We start from the raw sequence: 16962 nt of genomic DNA, 5'->3' as shown, positions 1-16962 counted from the left end.
GAAACAGCCAAGTGTGCAAGCACTCAAGCATGTTGCAAGACAAAACAACCATACACTGCTAAGCTGTTAGGACTGGAGACAATTCCCAGACTTCCTTAGAACATTTTTGCATTGATAATTAAATCTTTCTTCTTTAAAGGAAAAAAAAATCTTTCCCACTTATCTGTGAAAGGCACCAGCAAATATAGAAAATGCATTACATAAATAGCAGTTTCCCACACACAAGACACAGCAAACCCCAGACTGAAGACTTTTTGTCTTTCAATTATGACAAAAGTTTTTAATCTGTGACTAAAAGCTCATTAAAAGTAACTTAAAAGTCAGCAGTGTTCCTTTACAATCATTTATTTTACATTAATCTTCCTATTTCTAGCTACAAATATATATTCTGCAAATTCATATCATGCAGTTCATAAACCAGTCTGCCTCAGTCTGCATATAAGAGAAATTAAACTGTACAAATGTCACTGCTCTGTTACCATTTGGAGTGGCAGATGTCCAACTGCCAGCTGTACAAGTACTGAATACGAAGGACTAATTATAGAGTAATCAAATGCTTTGCTAAACCGTATTTAAGAATTTTATTGTCGCTTAATAACTACACACATATTAGTAGATAAACACACATGTGGTCCATTAGCACAGCATCTGACAGGCTTTAAGCATATTCATAACATGATGGACAAATAAGAACTGATGATTGGAGGAATCAACTTTCCAAGGGCCTTTGATCCCATCTTTCAATGAAGGCTGGTGGGAAAACTGAAAATTAAGCTGTCATGAGATCAAAGATAGAGTTGCATCATGGATGAAAGATAAAAAAAGTAAGGAAGAATTAAAAATAATATATAAATCATTACTGGTGTCAAAATGCATCAAAACTGTGCGACAAGACTATCTTTAGGCTTAAGCCAAGAATGTACTTTTACAGCCTAGGAAAGGAAATAAGTTAATCCAACAATATTTGCTACTGATTCAAAACCAAATAGAAAGAAATTAAAAAAAAGTGACAGGAGAGACCATCTGGCTTATGATTTTGCTTCTGCTATATTATTTTTTAGAGAAAGGAACCCCTCTTTCAACTTCTTTTTGTCTGCAGCACAAAAAGCGAGCTAGAAGCGTTCATCCAAAAATGTACTGCACAGCTGAGCACTGTTCTGCACACTCCACTTGACTTTACACTCACCGTCAATTAGTTTAATGCTTCCTTTACCCTTTTGCTTGCAGTGTCTCCTCAGTTCAGGGAGCTCCCTCAAGAAGCCAAAAAAATTTCCAGAGGAAAGTTGTGATGTGATTTCCTCCAATGAGGTCATTAAATGTACACACTCAAATCCCTTTCAGTCTTAAAGTCTACAGGTCTGTGACATTGTCTTCTGTTAAAGCACTCTTTAGAACTCATCTGTGTCAGGCCATCTTTAAATCTCTCCATCTCAGCCAGGCAGTTGGGCTGATCACACCCAATTAAACTTGATGATGTTTCCTTCATCTGCCACTTTATCACTGAAAGAACAGGAAGAGTTCTTGAAGGCAGACAGTTGGCTTTATTTTAGTTTTCTTACTCTCACTTAGAGAGTACCTAGCCCAACAGTCTCTGGCTGCTTTCCAAAGCCTCTGGCAAAAAAGGCAAGATGCAACAGGACACCCACGAGGAACAAGTGACAATCCATACGTGGCAGTACAAATTCAACAATAATGACATTATTCTAAGTTTAAGTAAATTTTGCAAGTTTTTATGTTTTAAAGTAATCATCAAAAATAGAGATCTTTGCATCTCTGGCAGCTGTATTCTCTGAGCAATGCCTAAAAGGAAACAACAATATTTTTCTGTCACTGATCGCAATGTCGAGAATGCTTGGACAGTACTCTATGCCATCCAAGATATGAGATAAAGAGATACCTCACACTGAAGAACACAAGTCACCGTAATCTTGTCTCAATCTCTTGTCTGAGGCAAAAATCAGAAGCTTGAAGGAAGTGGAACAAAAATAGCTAGAAACATGGGCAGATTCTCATGACATGGGTGCGCTTTTTTCCTAAATAAGAGTCCCATAAGGAAATCCCAGTTACAAAAAGTCACTTACCAGATCTCTAAAAAACCAAAAACTAATAGATTTAACTCTGGTAATGATAATAATAATAATAATAAAAAATTCTTATACTAAGATATCAGAACATGCTTAGACAAGACCAGAAGCCAAGAAAGAAACAATTTCACCAACTCCTTGAGAAGCCTGAAGCAATGTTCTAGATGCTCGCTGCTGTAAATGCCAGCATAAGGATATACTATCTCTAAACCTGTCATGTTGTAGATGATGCATATTACTCATGGACAATGATAGCTCAAAGCAACATAACTGGAAACATGACTCAAGTTTGATCCAAACTGGAACGCAGCATTCTGTTGATAACAAAACAAATTCGCCCCCATGATTCTCCTGACTGAGAATTATAAGCCCTCATGTACCACACAGAGCTCCTTTGAATCTAAAATATTTGCTTGAATTTGTACTACTCTACATGCTTTCAGCAAAGGGAGTATGTGAAGATTAGTTATATTCACTCATCATATTCTACAAGAGAAACTCTTCTTACAGGGATGACTGAATGCAAGAAGGGAAGGCTCCTGTCATAGACATTCACGTCAAAACAGACCCCCAAAACTCAGTGCTACGTGGGCTAAACTGGCCTGAAACATCAACCCTGCTAAAATAAGGAGTAAGCTGTAGCATTTGAGTGATAAGTGCTAAAACCCAGAACTTACATTTGCCCATTTTCTATTTGCTTATGTGGGAGGATGGTGGGTTTATCTTTTACTATTTTTCTTAATCAAGTGTACAAAAGTTTGGATAATTCAGCTTTCAAGAACTGGGACCTGGAAATGTTTAGGTTTAAAGAAGAAAAAAAAAACCTCATGTCTACTACTTGCCCTCCAGCACACAGGAGTCAATCAATGAGAAACCCTGAAAAAGGAATTACTACACCATACAATAGGTTCGATCAGTGGGGAATCTAAGATTCATTTTAAGGCTTAACAGAGTTAAGCTTGCAAAATAATTATTTTGAACTGGTTTTCCATTTCAATTGGTTTAATATTCTACAGACAGATGTAGAGCAGTTAGTCATCCACCTCCACGGGGGAGAAAAACTGACTAGGTGCAGACTCAGAAAGGAAAGAAAAAGCATTTTTCATTATTAAAAAAATGAACTTTTGAATACATGCCACTGTGTTTGGGATACATCAAGGGAATTCGTGTATGAAGTGCTACACCACCACCCTACCTCACTTCCACATCTCTCACTACACACAATTGATAAGCTACTATCATTTACCCTAGTTCTTTAAGGAGTAAAGAGCAAAGAACTGCATGTGGGCTTTGGGAACACAATGTAGCAATTCTGTACTAAAAGTAGCATGTCAAAACCAAATTGCTAAATGGCACAAAAATGTAATTTGCACAAGCTTTCTGCTTGGTTCTTTAGCCTGCAACCTATTTGGTTTGGACCTGCCAGTATTCTCCAGTCTTGGGGCCTCCAAAGTTTCTTATAAATTGTTAGTAACAAACACTTAATGCAAAAAATTTTACATACAATCAGCTGTACCTGAGTGGTACCAAGTCAGAAATGGATTTTCACTCTTCTGTAAGGTAAAACTTCAAACAATATCCCCAGAACACTTACTGCCTCAGACCCTGAAAGCACTGTTAGAGAACTACTGCTGAAGAAAATCTAACCCATCTTGGCATCTGGACTGAAATTACCTGCTGTTAAGCTAACCCTACACCACAGCAGGCTTACTTACTGTTTTGCATTTTAAACTTAGATCATTTAAATGTTTTACATTACAGCATAGCCCTTATGTACAGTTTTTTTCAGTGCAACTGACAGACCAACAAACTGTGGTCCCAAACACTAAAACCATAAGGAGGGACCAGACCTTGTATAGCTACTCCCTTTTTCTTCAGAACACAAGCCTTTCTGCCTCCCATTACTCTCATCCTCATCTTCCTTCTCCTGAATAATCCAAAAGTAGACAAAAAGTATCAGTTAACAAGGCCAACAATGCAGGAATTATTTAAAAAATTTACATGCTAGTCAAATTCATTTTTACATTAGTGAAGAAACAGAACTTCCTCTTCCCTATGAGAATTACCTCACAAATTATGCTTGACAAAAAGGAAAACACATATATACATACTCTGCAAAAGTCTCATTCTACTTAGACTTCTAAGTTTGTCCCTTTTTAAGAGTGTTTAATCTTGTTTCCTTTTCAGCCAGCCTGCCTCTTCTCAGCCATAAATCTACACACTAACTTCCCTTTTCCTCTGAGCTTCTAAGCTGCTTATGCTGCCATTGTTCATTTCAGACCCTGTTCTTCCTATTCCTACACCCTGAACCCTCTTTCACAATTTTTCACTTTGGATCCTCACCCACGTCAGTGTTTGCAACCAGGAGTCACAGCTTGGCATGGAAACCCAGAACCTTCCATCTTCTGCATGCCAAGCTCTTCCAAACCACCGCTGAAGCATCCCAGTTATGTGAAAGGCCTCTGCAGATTGCCCACTTCAAGCACTTCAGGGTAGGTGAGCCTGGTCACTTCAGCACCCAGGGCCCCAACACTTCAAAGGCAGCTACCTACCTTATGCGCGTGAAAGTTTTTTGCAGTACAGGGCGTATGCCAGGCAGCAGCACATAATTATAACTACTACACCCTTTTAAGTTGCTGCCCAGGACACAAAAATATTTAGTTTTTCAACAAAACCTCAATGACATAGGGCTTGATCTTGTATCACCTGCAAGACACTCCTTTGTCAAGCACCTGATGCATGATCCTGTAGTTGAAGCCCCTTCTTTCTTTCCCTAAAACATGCCAAATCCTGACTGTTTCTGAATAACAGAGTTTCGAGGTCAAACCAATGGCCTGCCCTCTTGCCAGTGCTCTGAGCTATCCTACAAGACAATCACATGAAACCGAGCGACCCTTCAAGCCTCGCTTAACTCCCACCACCTGCAGCAGAGCCCCCTGATTGACGATGGTCATCACGAGGCACCAAAGACCAGCTGGGGGAAGGTGTCATCCCTGGATGAAGCCTTATCTCGCATAGGAAAATACCTTTTCTCTCCCTGAGCAGTTTCACTTGGTTTGACAGTCTAGGCTGTGCAGATGGTTCCACCTCAAGGGGAGCAGAGCAGCAGACCCGTGCGGCGGGCACGGCGTGACACGCCAAGCACGATTCCAGCGAGAGCCCCTCTCTTCACCCACGCCTGCGGTGCCACAGCCAGCCCAGCTCCCGTGACATCCCCCAGGACACACCTCACGGGCCACCCCATCCCAGCCACCGCCGCAGGCCCCCGGCACCCCCGCTGCAGCCCTGCCATCCCTACGGACACAGGCCGAAAGGACACGCTTGGGATGGGGGCCCAAACAACACGCTGGGGAGAGAGGAGCTACACCATCCCGTGCTTCCGACACGGATTTCTGGGGGAAGGCGGTAAAAAGCACCATTTCCACCCACCAGGGTTGGCTGAGGGGCAGCGGCACCGTCACCCCGCAGGAAAGAGGGGCCAAGGAGGAGGAGGGATTCCCCCGCCGCGGGGAGAGAGCACGAAGAGCTACGGAGAGGGAGAAGGAGGAGGCGGTGGGACGCGGCCCCCGGGGCCGGGGCAGGACCCGGGGCCGGAGCGGCCACTCACAGAACTCGGCGATGTAGTAGGAGACGGCGTAGTTCTCCTCGCACCACTCCAGGGTGGAGGTCGGCGGACCCCAGTAACCCTCCCGGTCGGCGGCCGGAGCCATCGCGGCGCCCGCTCCAGGCTAGAGCGGAGCCAGGGCACGGGGGCAGCGGAGGGAGAAGGGCGCCGGGCCCGGAGCGCAGCGGCGGCGGCGGGAGAGCGGGCGGGGCCGGCGCTGGGCCCGCCCGGCGGGGCGGAGCCGCGGTCGCCATGGGGACGGGCTGCGGCCTGTCGGACGGAGCAAACGGGGGTGGAGAAACACCTTGTGGTGGAAAACGTGGCTGTGGGGAAAGTCTGTGGGGAAACACCGGTGCGGGGCGTGTTTGGCTCTCAGGGAACCCGCGCGATGTTCCTGTGAGGATGAGGCGGCGCTCTCCTCGCCCGCTTTTCAAGCCGGGCTGGGGGCAGTGAGGAGGTTTTCTCCCTCAGCTTTCCCCTCCGGTTTTCCTTATAGACTTAATAGAGGGTTTGTGAGGCGAGTTGAGCTGCCTTCATGCTGTTGAAACAAAGCTTCACAGCGTCGTAAAATGATTTGGGTTGGAGGGGACCTTAAGGACCATCCAGTTGCAATTCCCCCCACCATGGGCAGGGTCACTTTCCACTAGACCAGGCTGCTCAAAGCCCCATCCAACCTGGCCCAGAACATTTCCAGGCATAGGACGTCCACAGCTTCTCTGGGCAACCTGTGCTAGTGCCTCACCACCTTCACATTGAAGAATTTCTTCCTGGAAGCAATGAAGAGGCAAGTGTTCCTCATACTCGTGGGCTGGGAGAATGAAGGAGTTTTTTTATAGCACTGCCTGCTAAATGGGGGTTTTCCTCTCCTCTGATTCCTTATTTAGTTTCCTCAGTGCTTACTACGCATACTATACTTACACCCATAATATGCAAACTGCTTCTCAAGCAGTGTTGGTATCCAGAGGCAAGTACAATCTGAAAACGGAAAGACTTGAGACATAAGGGAAAAGAATAAAGTGTACCAGTAAAGGCCTGATAATGCTGTGTGTGTTTTGTGTTTCAGAAGGTGATCCAAAGACTTGAGGAGAAGCTTTGGGCAGACCTTGGAGGCTGTACACAGTGTTTACACCCTGCTGGCCAGCAGAATTTATTATACCTGCATGTAAACACACAGACTTCTCTTTCCACATCTTATTTCTTCTCACCTTTTCTTCTGTAAGCTAAGAAATGCCAGTCTAAACACAGATCTTTCCTACTGTAAATACATGGCAGAATGTATACATCTATCTTGAAGACCATCTTGCCTTCTGAAGTTCAGTTTGTATATAATTGCTTCCAGCATCAGATAGAGATCTGTTTAACATATATCACTACTTTTTATCATGATATAAAGCCCTAAAATAAAATTCATTTTAGTGATGGCAATGACAATACACCTAAATTGTCAAAACATCATCAAAATCCCTGTGTTTTTTTATATGCAGACCTGTCTTCCTATATTTTTCAGACCTACATTACTTCCACAGATTTAGACTTTCAAGGTTGGGGTCTGGAAGAGTACCAGACTGATCAAGATGCATAAAACTGGCTGTAAACAATGAGGAAGATTCTGGCCTGCTTGATGCACTTTAGCTTTTCGGACTTTTGAAGGTTCAGTTAGAAGTTCTTGACAGAAAAGCAATTTAAAATTTGAAATTGCAGTTGTTCAGAAACTAAGGAGAGAACTATGAAATATTTTAAATATTAACTAATAGTTAAATATTAAAAATAAACATTTACTCAGCAGGAGCAATAATGGCAAAAATGTGGAAAAATGTAGGCAATTTTTATAATATTGAATTAGAATTTGCTTTAAATAAATAGTTAAAAATTTTGATGTTTGTTTCTTTTCTCATCACATGCATGTTGGCCATGAGAAGATTTGCCACCACACTAGAAAAAGAAGTCAGGCATGAAACTAGCTTTAAAACTGGGCATGATAAGTTAATGAAGGGTTTTATGTGGTAGATACCAAGACTGTAGGTTGTCATCCATTCTGATTTCCTCAGAAATACAAGAAAAATTCATAGCTAGGCCTTGATTTAAATCACTAGGGAATTTTTATTTATTTGGTACTTTTCTGAAGTATTCTCCATCACAAAATGCATTTACTTCTGATTTGTTCTGTGGCTTGGTTCTCTGCTTTTGAACTCTGACAAACCTTTCAGTCACTGCACTCAGAAGAATAGTATTGAAGAGGCAGCCCCAAACTATTACAATAGATGCTTTTTTTCCCCCTGAAAGTATTTTGTAGAGGTAAACTTGACTTCCAAAAACCCAACCTTGACTGCTTCAGCTGTTACAAGAATACATATTAAAATCAGAACATTTCCTCTGTAACCTTGAGCTATGCCTTGTTCTGTCCATTACTGCACTGGATATAATGTGACAGCCTGAAGTTGTTTGCATCTAAATGTGGTCTGTCTGATTAAAGGATCAAACCTACCCCTGTCCAGGCATTGGGTTTTCTTTGTCCAATCTGTACAACCTATGGAGGGAATGTCTTGTTTCTGAAATAGCAAAAACCAAACAGAGCTACTGAAATGCTTTTTCTCAGTATTACTAAAAATGTGTTTGTCATGCCGAGGGAGTAGTTTCCTGTGGCCTCAGGTTGCCTGTGGCAAAGGATCCTCTTTCCACAGAGTTTAATGTTGCCCTGAAACCTTATGTCTTAACTGATCAGTGGGTAATTGAATCATGTCAGTTTACACCACTAGAGGGATACGTCCTGTCACTTTAGTGTGTGGATGCAGTAGTATTTTGCTTGGCAATGGGAAAGGACTGCTCCTCAGGAATGGCACATGTTCAGCTCCTTGTGATCAGGTAAATGCAGGGAATGACACCTAAGGAACACTTTTATCTCTCTCTGCTCTGTGCAAACACTTTATCATGGCTTGTGCTGCTGGTTGTTTTATTTCTGCATAAAATGAGACCTAATAAGCAGATTGTTTAGAACTCATTATGGAGACGTGTTGGGGAAGATTGTACTTATTCCATCTCATCAGTATATGTGTGCAAAGGGGAAGATAAAATTGATATGAAATCTTGAAGATGTTTTCATTCTTGGTTCTCATGATGTTAAAATAAAGATATCAGTCACAAAAATAAAACTGAATTTTGTCCTACATATTGCCTGCTCAGATCTTACAGATAATTATCCTAGAATGGTTTGGGCTGGAAGGGATCTTAAATATCCTCTAGTTCCAACCCCCACCTCCACCATATGCAGGGACACCTTGTAAAAGACCAAGTTGCTCAAAGCCTCGAACAATTTCAGGGATGGACATCCACAGTTTAATTGGACAACGTGTTCATGTTCCTCACCACCCTCACATAAAAGAATTTCTTCCTAGTATGTAATCTGAGTCTGCCTTCTACCAGTTCAAAACCATTTTACCTTGTCCTAAGACTCCATGCCCTTGTCAAAAGTCCCTCCCCAGCTCTTGTCTAGGTCCTGGAAGGAGCAATGAAGTCTCCCTGGAGCCTTCTCCAAGCTGAACAATCCCAGCTCTCTCAACCTGTGTCCACAGAAGCGGTGCTCCAGCCCTCTAAGCATCTTATTGAACTTGTCCTTCTTCTAAGGCCTTTTTTTAATTGGACCGTAGCATTTACATCATCTTAGGTGTGGAATCCTGAGTCGTGACTCTCAGCTCCAAAGTCTTACTTCCCATGATAAAGTTGGTTTCTAAATACTGCATTATTGGCAGCTTTCTGAATTGCCTAGTCTATACTGGTTACAGGAAAAGGGCATCAACACCTCTAGATTCTGCAAGCCCAATCCTGTGTAACATGTAATTTACCCCATTGATTTATATGCAAATATCATGAGTAAGGTGCTAAAAATAGGATTATAAGAGGTTGAATCAGACTCTTTGTAATGTGCCTTGAAGTTTGAGGGCTCTTTATGAGCACTGGTGCCAAGATGATGATAATTACACCTGGAGTAATATCATGGTAAGTTATTGGCACCTGAATGAGTGAAAAAGAGAAGTTGTTTCCTGACATGAAGAAGGATCTGATCCAAGAAACTCTAATGGACTTTAACAGATCTGATTGCCTGCTCATTGCTAGATAAAGCAGAAATACCTGTACTGGAGTTAAATGGAGTCAGGCATTTGTAAATTATCATCAAGGGGACTAATTTCCTAGAGCCATATAAATATGCATAATTTACCCAGTGTAATATGGCTGTTCTTAGTCATATTCTCAAGGCTATTGTTGCATTTTGGCAACTGATTGCGGTGGTGAATGACAGGATCACGGATTGCAGCTCTGTGGATGCTGTGAGCACCCAGCACTGATGGGCTCAGTGCTTAATACAACCATCTGAAGAGTGTTGTAAAGGATTGATGGAAACAGGGGCTCCTGAGTGCAGATATTTAGGGAAGGAGGCGTGACTTGCCATTGACAGAACAGTCCCTCACACAGGGGGTGGTTCAGTCCTAGAACTGATCCTTAAAGCAGATTTTAGGGAGGTACTTTTCTCCTCTCCATCCTTTTTCAGCAAAAGCCTGTCTGCTCAGGTCTATCAAGATGTATCGCAAACCCAAAAGCTGAGACAGGTGATACCATGCACAGCAGACCCTATTTTACCAAAATGAGGATGTTTGCTTTCTTGTTGCAGTGGATTAAGCTGAAGCTTTTCTGCACCTGGTGGTTACTGCTCTGCAAGCACACAGTCTGCATAGGTGTCTCCAAGCACCTGCAGCTTTCAACCCATTGTACTAGTATGAAGTAAAATTCCTGTCGCTTTGCACTAATTTTCAGGGTTGAAATTGGTAATGGAGAAGAGAAACCTGCTGTTAATCCCTTCCCAAGGGAGAAGCGGTTGACACAGGGAGAATTGTGGAAGGAGAGCTCGTCTCCACTTATCAGAGCTTAATTCACCCTTATGTGTGAATCAGAGCCCTTACCAGCTGTAAAATGTCTGTGGTAAATGTACACTGGTTTAAATGGAAACATTAAATGAAAATCTGTCAAGGGTACAAATGGCATGTGCCTCAATCTCATTGACTCTCAAAGGAGTCTGGGAATTAGTTTGTCTTTGTGCTTTGGAATTCTTCTGGTGCTTTAAAATAGCAAAAGCAAATGCCATAACAGTTCATTATTTACACTTGTAACCAGCTTTCTCTGTAGGAAAAAGCATAGCAAGCTGCCTTTTTCTGCCTGCTAATTTACATACACAGATCTCAAAATGAAGAGACTCACACGAAGTTTGTAACAATATTTAAGTGTGTTTATTTCTGTTTGAATCCTGCTTTACAGGCTCAGTTCACTTTCATAAATGCTGGCATCTTGTGTTATTGGAGATTCTTTCAAAGCAACAGCTGAAGGCCAGGCAGGATGCCCTGGGATCACTGGAACTTCTCTACATCCAGTGTCGTATCCCGTATGGTGCTCAGGTGCTTTGTCTCCAAGAGCACTAAATGTCTATGATTTTATGAACTGAATTAAGCTTAAATGTCTGGCTTTTTTGGCTGGATGAGGTTAGGTAAGGTCCTGAATCCCAGGTCCTTGCTTTCTTCTGAAAAAGAACTGCTTTGGTTTGAGATCAATGAAGCTCCTGTTAGGTTTTCTGTACTTACAGCATCCATGTAAGGTGCATACTTAATTGGCTCTTGGATTTGGTTTGACCTCAGCTGGCTGGAATTGAGGCATTTAAGGGAAGCAATCTCACTTAGAATCATAGAATCATGGAATCATTAAGGTTAGAAAAAACCTCTAAGATCCCTGAGTCCAACTGTTAATCTACTACCACCATGCTCACCACTGAGCCATGTCCCCCAGTGCCACATCCACAGGTTTTTTGAACACTTCCAGAAATGGTGATTCCACCACTTCCCTGGGCAGCCTGTTGCTTCTGTATATTATACCATTCATGGAAGTTACCTGTCCTTAGGACAAATTATAAATTCCCTATTTGAAATCTGGGAGGAGAGATGTCCTGGAGGACAAGAGCCATGAAACATGGGCTCTCTACAGTGCTTGAACAGGCCACATTGAGTCCATTTGGGACACAAAATGACAGTGTCCCTTTTTGGATGGTGAGAACAGGAGCAGCGCTCCTCTCTTTTTGTTCCTTTCCTAGCTCCCTTGCCATGAATGGAGACAAGAAGGAGTGTGGAGGAGAGCACATCACTAGTTCTCTCCTGCAATCAGCTCCTTTTGGGGAAGAGAAGGGAGGGCACCAGCAGCTTGCAGTTAAGGTAGGAATCTATACATAGTATTGTGATATCGCTGTAGCACAGAGGTAAGAGAGTTGTTTTCCAACAAACGTGTTTTCAACCCTGTAGGAAATATTTTGGAATGTTCATGTTTCATGTGACTTGACGGTATTCAAAGCCATTGTGTGGATTAGGCAGGAATTTCCTGGTGATACTGGCTACCTTGGGCAGGCAGGTGGCCATCAGCAGGAAGCTTTTGGGTGTCAACATCAGTTTGCTAACCTGTCCTGCCAAGGCTCTTCAAGCTGAGGCCTTCTCCCATCTACATTCATACTGCTATAGTTTCTGGTATCACTGATTTCAAGTGTGAACTCCTGGTGTGTATCTGTCCTTCCCAGTCATAATGATTTGAGTGTATGATCACAGAATCTTAGAATCATAGAATGGTTACCTTAAAGATCATCTTGCTACAACATCTCTGCCATGGGAGACAGGATCTCCTTCCAGTAGACCCAGGTTTCTCAAAGCCCCCTCCATACTGGCCTTGAATACTTCCAGGGATGGCATCTACGGCTTCTCTGGGGAACCTGTTCCAGTGCCTCACCACCCTCACATTAAAGAATTTTTTCTTACTATGCATTTAAGCCTACCCTCTTGCAGTTTAAAACCATCTCCGATTGTCCTATCACCGCACACCCCTGTAAAAATTCCCTGCCCAGCTGTCTTGTGATCAATTGGAGATTGGTCAAGGACAGCTCAGTGACCACCTACTGCAGGAATGGAAGTCCCAATGATATAAGGGTTACTTAAGGCAATTTTTGAAGGTAAAATATTGTCAAGATGCAAGAAACTGGCTGGAAGGCAGGCTAATCTGTGAGGGAGAAGGGCTGAACTTATTTTATCTGGAAACAGCAGTAGGAATGGATTTGGAATAATTAGCTGTTGCCAGTGTTTCCACTTTTCTTATAATTTTCAGTTTAAGGAAGAAAGCACCCATAAACCATTCATCACCTGTATTTTGTGTAATGAATTAGTTAGTGTCTGAACATGGACATGGAAGGTGATTTATCATACTCTATAAACCCTGTCTACCCAATTGTGTACTGCTTGTCACTTGGTCTCATAGACAGCAAAAGCAATTTCCTTATATTGCTACTCTCAAAAAAATCTCTAGAACAAAAGGAGAAAACCACTAGGAACAAACGAAATCTCAGTGGTAAGCAGATGCACATATATTAAAATGTCAAAAAAAAAAAATTTAAATATCTTCAGTTATACTGCACCAGCAGTGGCAAAGGCAGCTGCTATTCTTTCCCTTGATCTCTAGGAAAATGGCATATTTACCCCAAGCATATGCAAATTTTTCTATTTAGCCTGGAAATGAAGTGCGTTCTACTCATGTAATGTCATATTTCTTTCATTTACTGCAGGAAGGAGGAGGAAAGGAAAGATCAAGTCATTATTTACTTGACAAAATCCTTTGTTACTTTTCTGGGTGTCAGTTAATTACCAGTGAGCTAATCAACTTACACCTCAGCCAAACCCTTTTCTTTACCAAGTCGTTAATAAAAGAGGCTGCTCAGACAATTCAAATTGACTTTATTAGCATAGCTTGGATATTTCAGACCTATGAACTACAGGGGGATAAAAGGAAACACAAAGAAATACAATAATACGTTTCCACTTCCCACTTTCTTCTGGGGTGACTTGTGTCCCTCCATTTCCACAGTGAATTGTTGATGAGCTGCCTCAGTAGGACAGCTCATTACTAGAAAGGGAAAGAAGGGCATTTTCTGGAGCTTTTCTACTAAGGACCCTACTTTATTGTGGCATCAGCTATCAAGAAGTGGAGCTGATGTCACATAAGTGAGTCATAGAATTACAGAATGATTTAGGAAAGAAAAGACCTCTTAAGATCACCAAGCCCAACCACTAACCCAGTACTTCCAAGCCCACCAATAAACTGTGTCCCTAAATGCCACACCTATGCATCTTTTAAATCCTTCCAGGGATGGTTACTCCATCACTTCCCTGTGATGGAACAGAGTAGCCTGTTCCAAAGCTTGACAGTCATTTTGGTGAAGAAATTTTTCCTGATATCTAATCTAAACTGGGGAAGAAGACCGGTCTGACTGAACAGGAAGCTTTCACTGGAACTCTGTGAAAAAAAGAGAGTTTATGACCTTTGGAAGAAGGAGCTGGCTACTCAGGAAGATTACCAGAATGCCATCAGGTCATTAGGTAGAAAGAAAATTAGAAAAGTAAAAGCTCAGCTAGAATTCAATCTGGCCACTGCTGTGAAAGATAATAAAAAGTGTTTTTATAAACACATTCACAACAAAAGGAGGGCCAAAGAAAATGTCCATTCTTTATTGGATGCAGGGAGGGACATTGTCACCAAGAATGAGGATAGGACTGAGGTACCTAATACCTTCTTCACCTCAGTCTTTAACAGTAAGGCAAATTATCTTTAGGACAACTGGCTCCCTAAACTGGTAGATAGGGATGGGGAGCAGAAGAGACCACCAGTAACCCAGGAGGAAGGGCTGGGCAGAGTCCTGTTTAATACCTTAATTGATGTTCTGGATGAGGGGATCAAGGACGTACATCTTCAGTAAGTTCAGAGATGAAACCAACCCAGGTGGGAGTGTTGATCTGCTGGAGGGCAGGAGGGTTCTGCAGAGGGATCTGCTCCGGCTGGATCCCTGGGTCCAGGCCAAGTGCTGAGTCCTGCCTTTGGATCACAACAACCCCCAACAGGGCTACAGGCTGGGGTTGAGTGGCTGAAAAACTGCCCAGTGGAAAAGGACTTGCAGCTGCTGTTTGACAACCAGCTGGCTGAACATGAGCCAGTGTGTGCCTGGGTGGCCAAGAAGACCAATGGCATCTTGGACTGTATCAGAAATAGTGTGGCTAGCAGGACCAGGGCAGTGATTGCCCCCATGAACTTGTGCACACCTCTGATCCTGTGCTCAGTCCTGAAACCCTCAGGACAAGACATTGAGATGCTGGAATGTGTCCAGGGAAGGGCAATGAACCTTTGGTCTGGAGAGTGAGTCATGTGAGGTGTGGCTAAGTGAACTGGGGGTGTGGAGAAAAGGAGGTTCAGGGAAGACCTTATGCTCTCTACAACTACCTGGAAGGTGTTGTAGCCAGGTGGGGGTCAGCCCCTTCTCCCAGGCAACTAATGAGAGAATTTTAGACATTAGGAAGAATTTCTTCACTGAAAGGGTTGTCAGTCATTGGAATGGGCTGCCCACGTTATGTGGTTGAGTCATCATCCGTGGAAGTGTTAAGAAACCACAAGATGTGGCACGTAGTGGTTTAGTGGATATGGTGATGTTTTGTCAAAGGTTGGATTCGATGATCTGGGAGGTCTTTTCCAAGCTAAATGATTTTTGATTCTGACACACCAAAATTCATAGGTGTGTCACATCAAAACTTCAGGTGAGAGTGGGTCCATCATGTCACACTTTTCTGGAAAGTTTCATCCAGAAGTGTGACATAATTATTTCATTGTGATGTGAATTACCCGATTATAACATATGAAGTTATATCATGGGCATGAATCATATAATGAATTCTGCCTATGTTAAAGCATTATGACCACAATGGTAAGTCAATATGTATAATACTGAATTCCTGTCTTGGGCAACTTCTCCTTGCACTGACTGCTGAGCATGGCAGATATGGACAGTCTGAATCACTCTGTGGTTGAGTTCAAATGCCACAGTAGGTGTGACCTAAATGTTAGGCAATCCTTATGTATCGTTTAAACTTGACCCAATATGCTTAACACAAACCGTAGGATACCCCGCATAAACACTGTGTGATTTCTGTGATCTATATTAATATAGCTTTGTAGCTTTTTGGTAGAACCTTGAGTGTGACTGTCTCAGGGAAATGATACAGTGACTTTTTTTGCAGGCTAGGCTTCAAAAGCCAAGTCTAATCTCATCACCTGTAAAGTAAGAAAAGCACCCACAGAATAAGCCGTGCTGGTTCTAAGACTGTCTTTTCTCTGGGACCATTGCTGAACAAGGGTGAGGACTGAATTGTCTGCATCCATTTTGCTACCCTAACCAGGTGCCCTGCTCACAAAGAGGTGCAACTGTCATAGGTTAGAGTAGTGCTGATGCTTGAATGAAAGAGGAATAAAACTGAGACTCCAGTACAGATTTGCTGGTGTCTCATGCCAGTCTTCCCAAAGAAAGCTGCAGTGCACTCAGAGGTCACTGTTGTGCATCAGCCCATTTGGTCAAAGGCTAAGCAGTGCTTCTGGATGAATTTAATTGTTTTTTTTTTTAATGCTATCAAATCAAAGATGCTCTCTACTACTCAGAGCTCCTCATGTACCAGAGCCAACCAGAAACAGCCAAACGCCTTCCTCCTTGTACTCCTTACTCCTGTACTTGAAAGGAGCATTTCTACCCACTGCTTCCTTTGTCAGGGACTGTGCTAGTCACATGACCATCTCCAGTTTTGAAGCCAATGCTCTCTGAAGGTTTTGGAGGCCAGACTGCTAATCCCTTGACAGGCAAGTATATTTCTTGACAGTGTGATTGGTGTTGGCCCATGGCCCTTAATGGCTTGGCCCTCTGACAGCTGACAGTGATTTTCTGATGGCTGGAGCCCCATCACATGCCCCCTGACAGCAGCAGAATAATATTCTTATGCCTGTGATAATGGCAAATGTGTTTGGAAAGCTCATGAATAAAATTCCCTTCTCTGTCTCTTTGTATAACTCTGATGTGCTTTTCTCCTGCCCAGTTTTTCCTTGTATTTTTTTTTTAACCCTCACTCCACACTTATTTCTCCCACTGTATTATTATTCCTCATGTTATTGTAGTAGCCAGGACAGACACTTCTAATTTCTTCCCAAGACTCAATGCTCATTCTTTTGGTCATTGTGCAATATTCCCAGATATTATTGGCAGGAGGCTGAGTCCTGTGTGAAACTGCCATGCAGAGCTCCTCTTAGTTTACTCCTACCAGCTTCTAACAATGCCGGTTCCGTCTTCCATCACCCTTGCTTGCCAGCTTTGCTATTTATTTTCAAAACATGCCTTTG

General features: G+C 42.7%; 1 protein-coding gene across 1 annotated transcript in view; it reads right to left on the bottom strand.

Annotated features, from left to right (window-relative positions):
- The window catches only part of ACER3 (alkaline ceramidase 3), a 56429-nt gene extending 50527 nt beyond the window's left edge, over positions 1 to 5902 (bottom strand). Inside the window, exon 1 of the mRNA XM_038131940.1 lies at positions 5692 to 5902. Within this exon, the coding sequence (XP_037987868.1) occupies positions 5692 to 5794 (103 nt within the window). The 5' untranslated portion in view covers positions 5795 to 5902. The remainder of the gene's footprint in view (positions 1 to 5691) is intronic.
- Positions 5903 to 16962: the final 11060 nt, after the last annotated feature.

This window comes from Motacilla alba, chromosome 1, assembly GCF_015832195.1.
Source record: "Motacilla alba alba isolate MOTALB_02 chromosome 1, Motacilla_alba_V1.0_pri, whole genome shotgun sequence".
NCBI lineage: Eukaryota > Metazoa > Chordata > Aves > Passeriformes > Motacillidae > Motacilla > Motacilla alba.
This window is presented reverse-complemented; position numbering and strand designations above follow the sequence as displayed.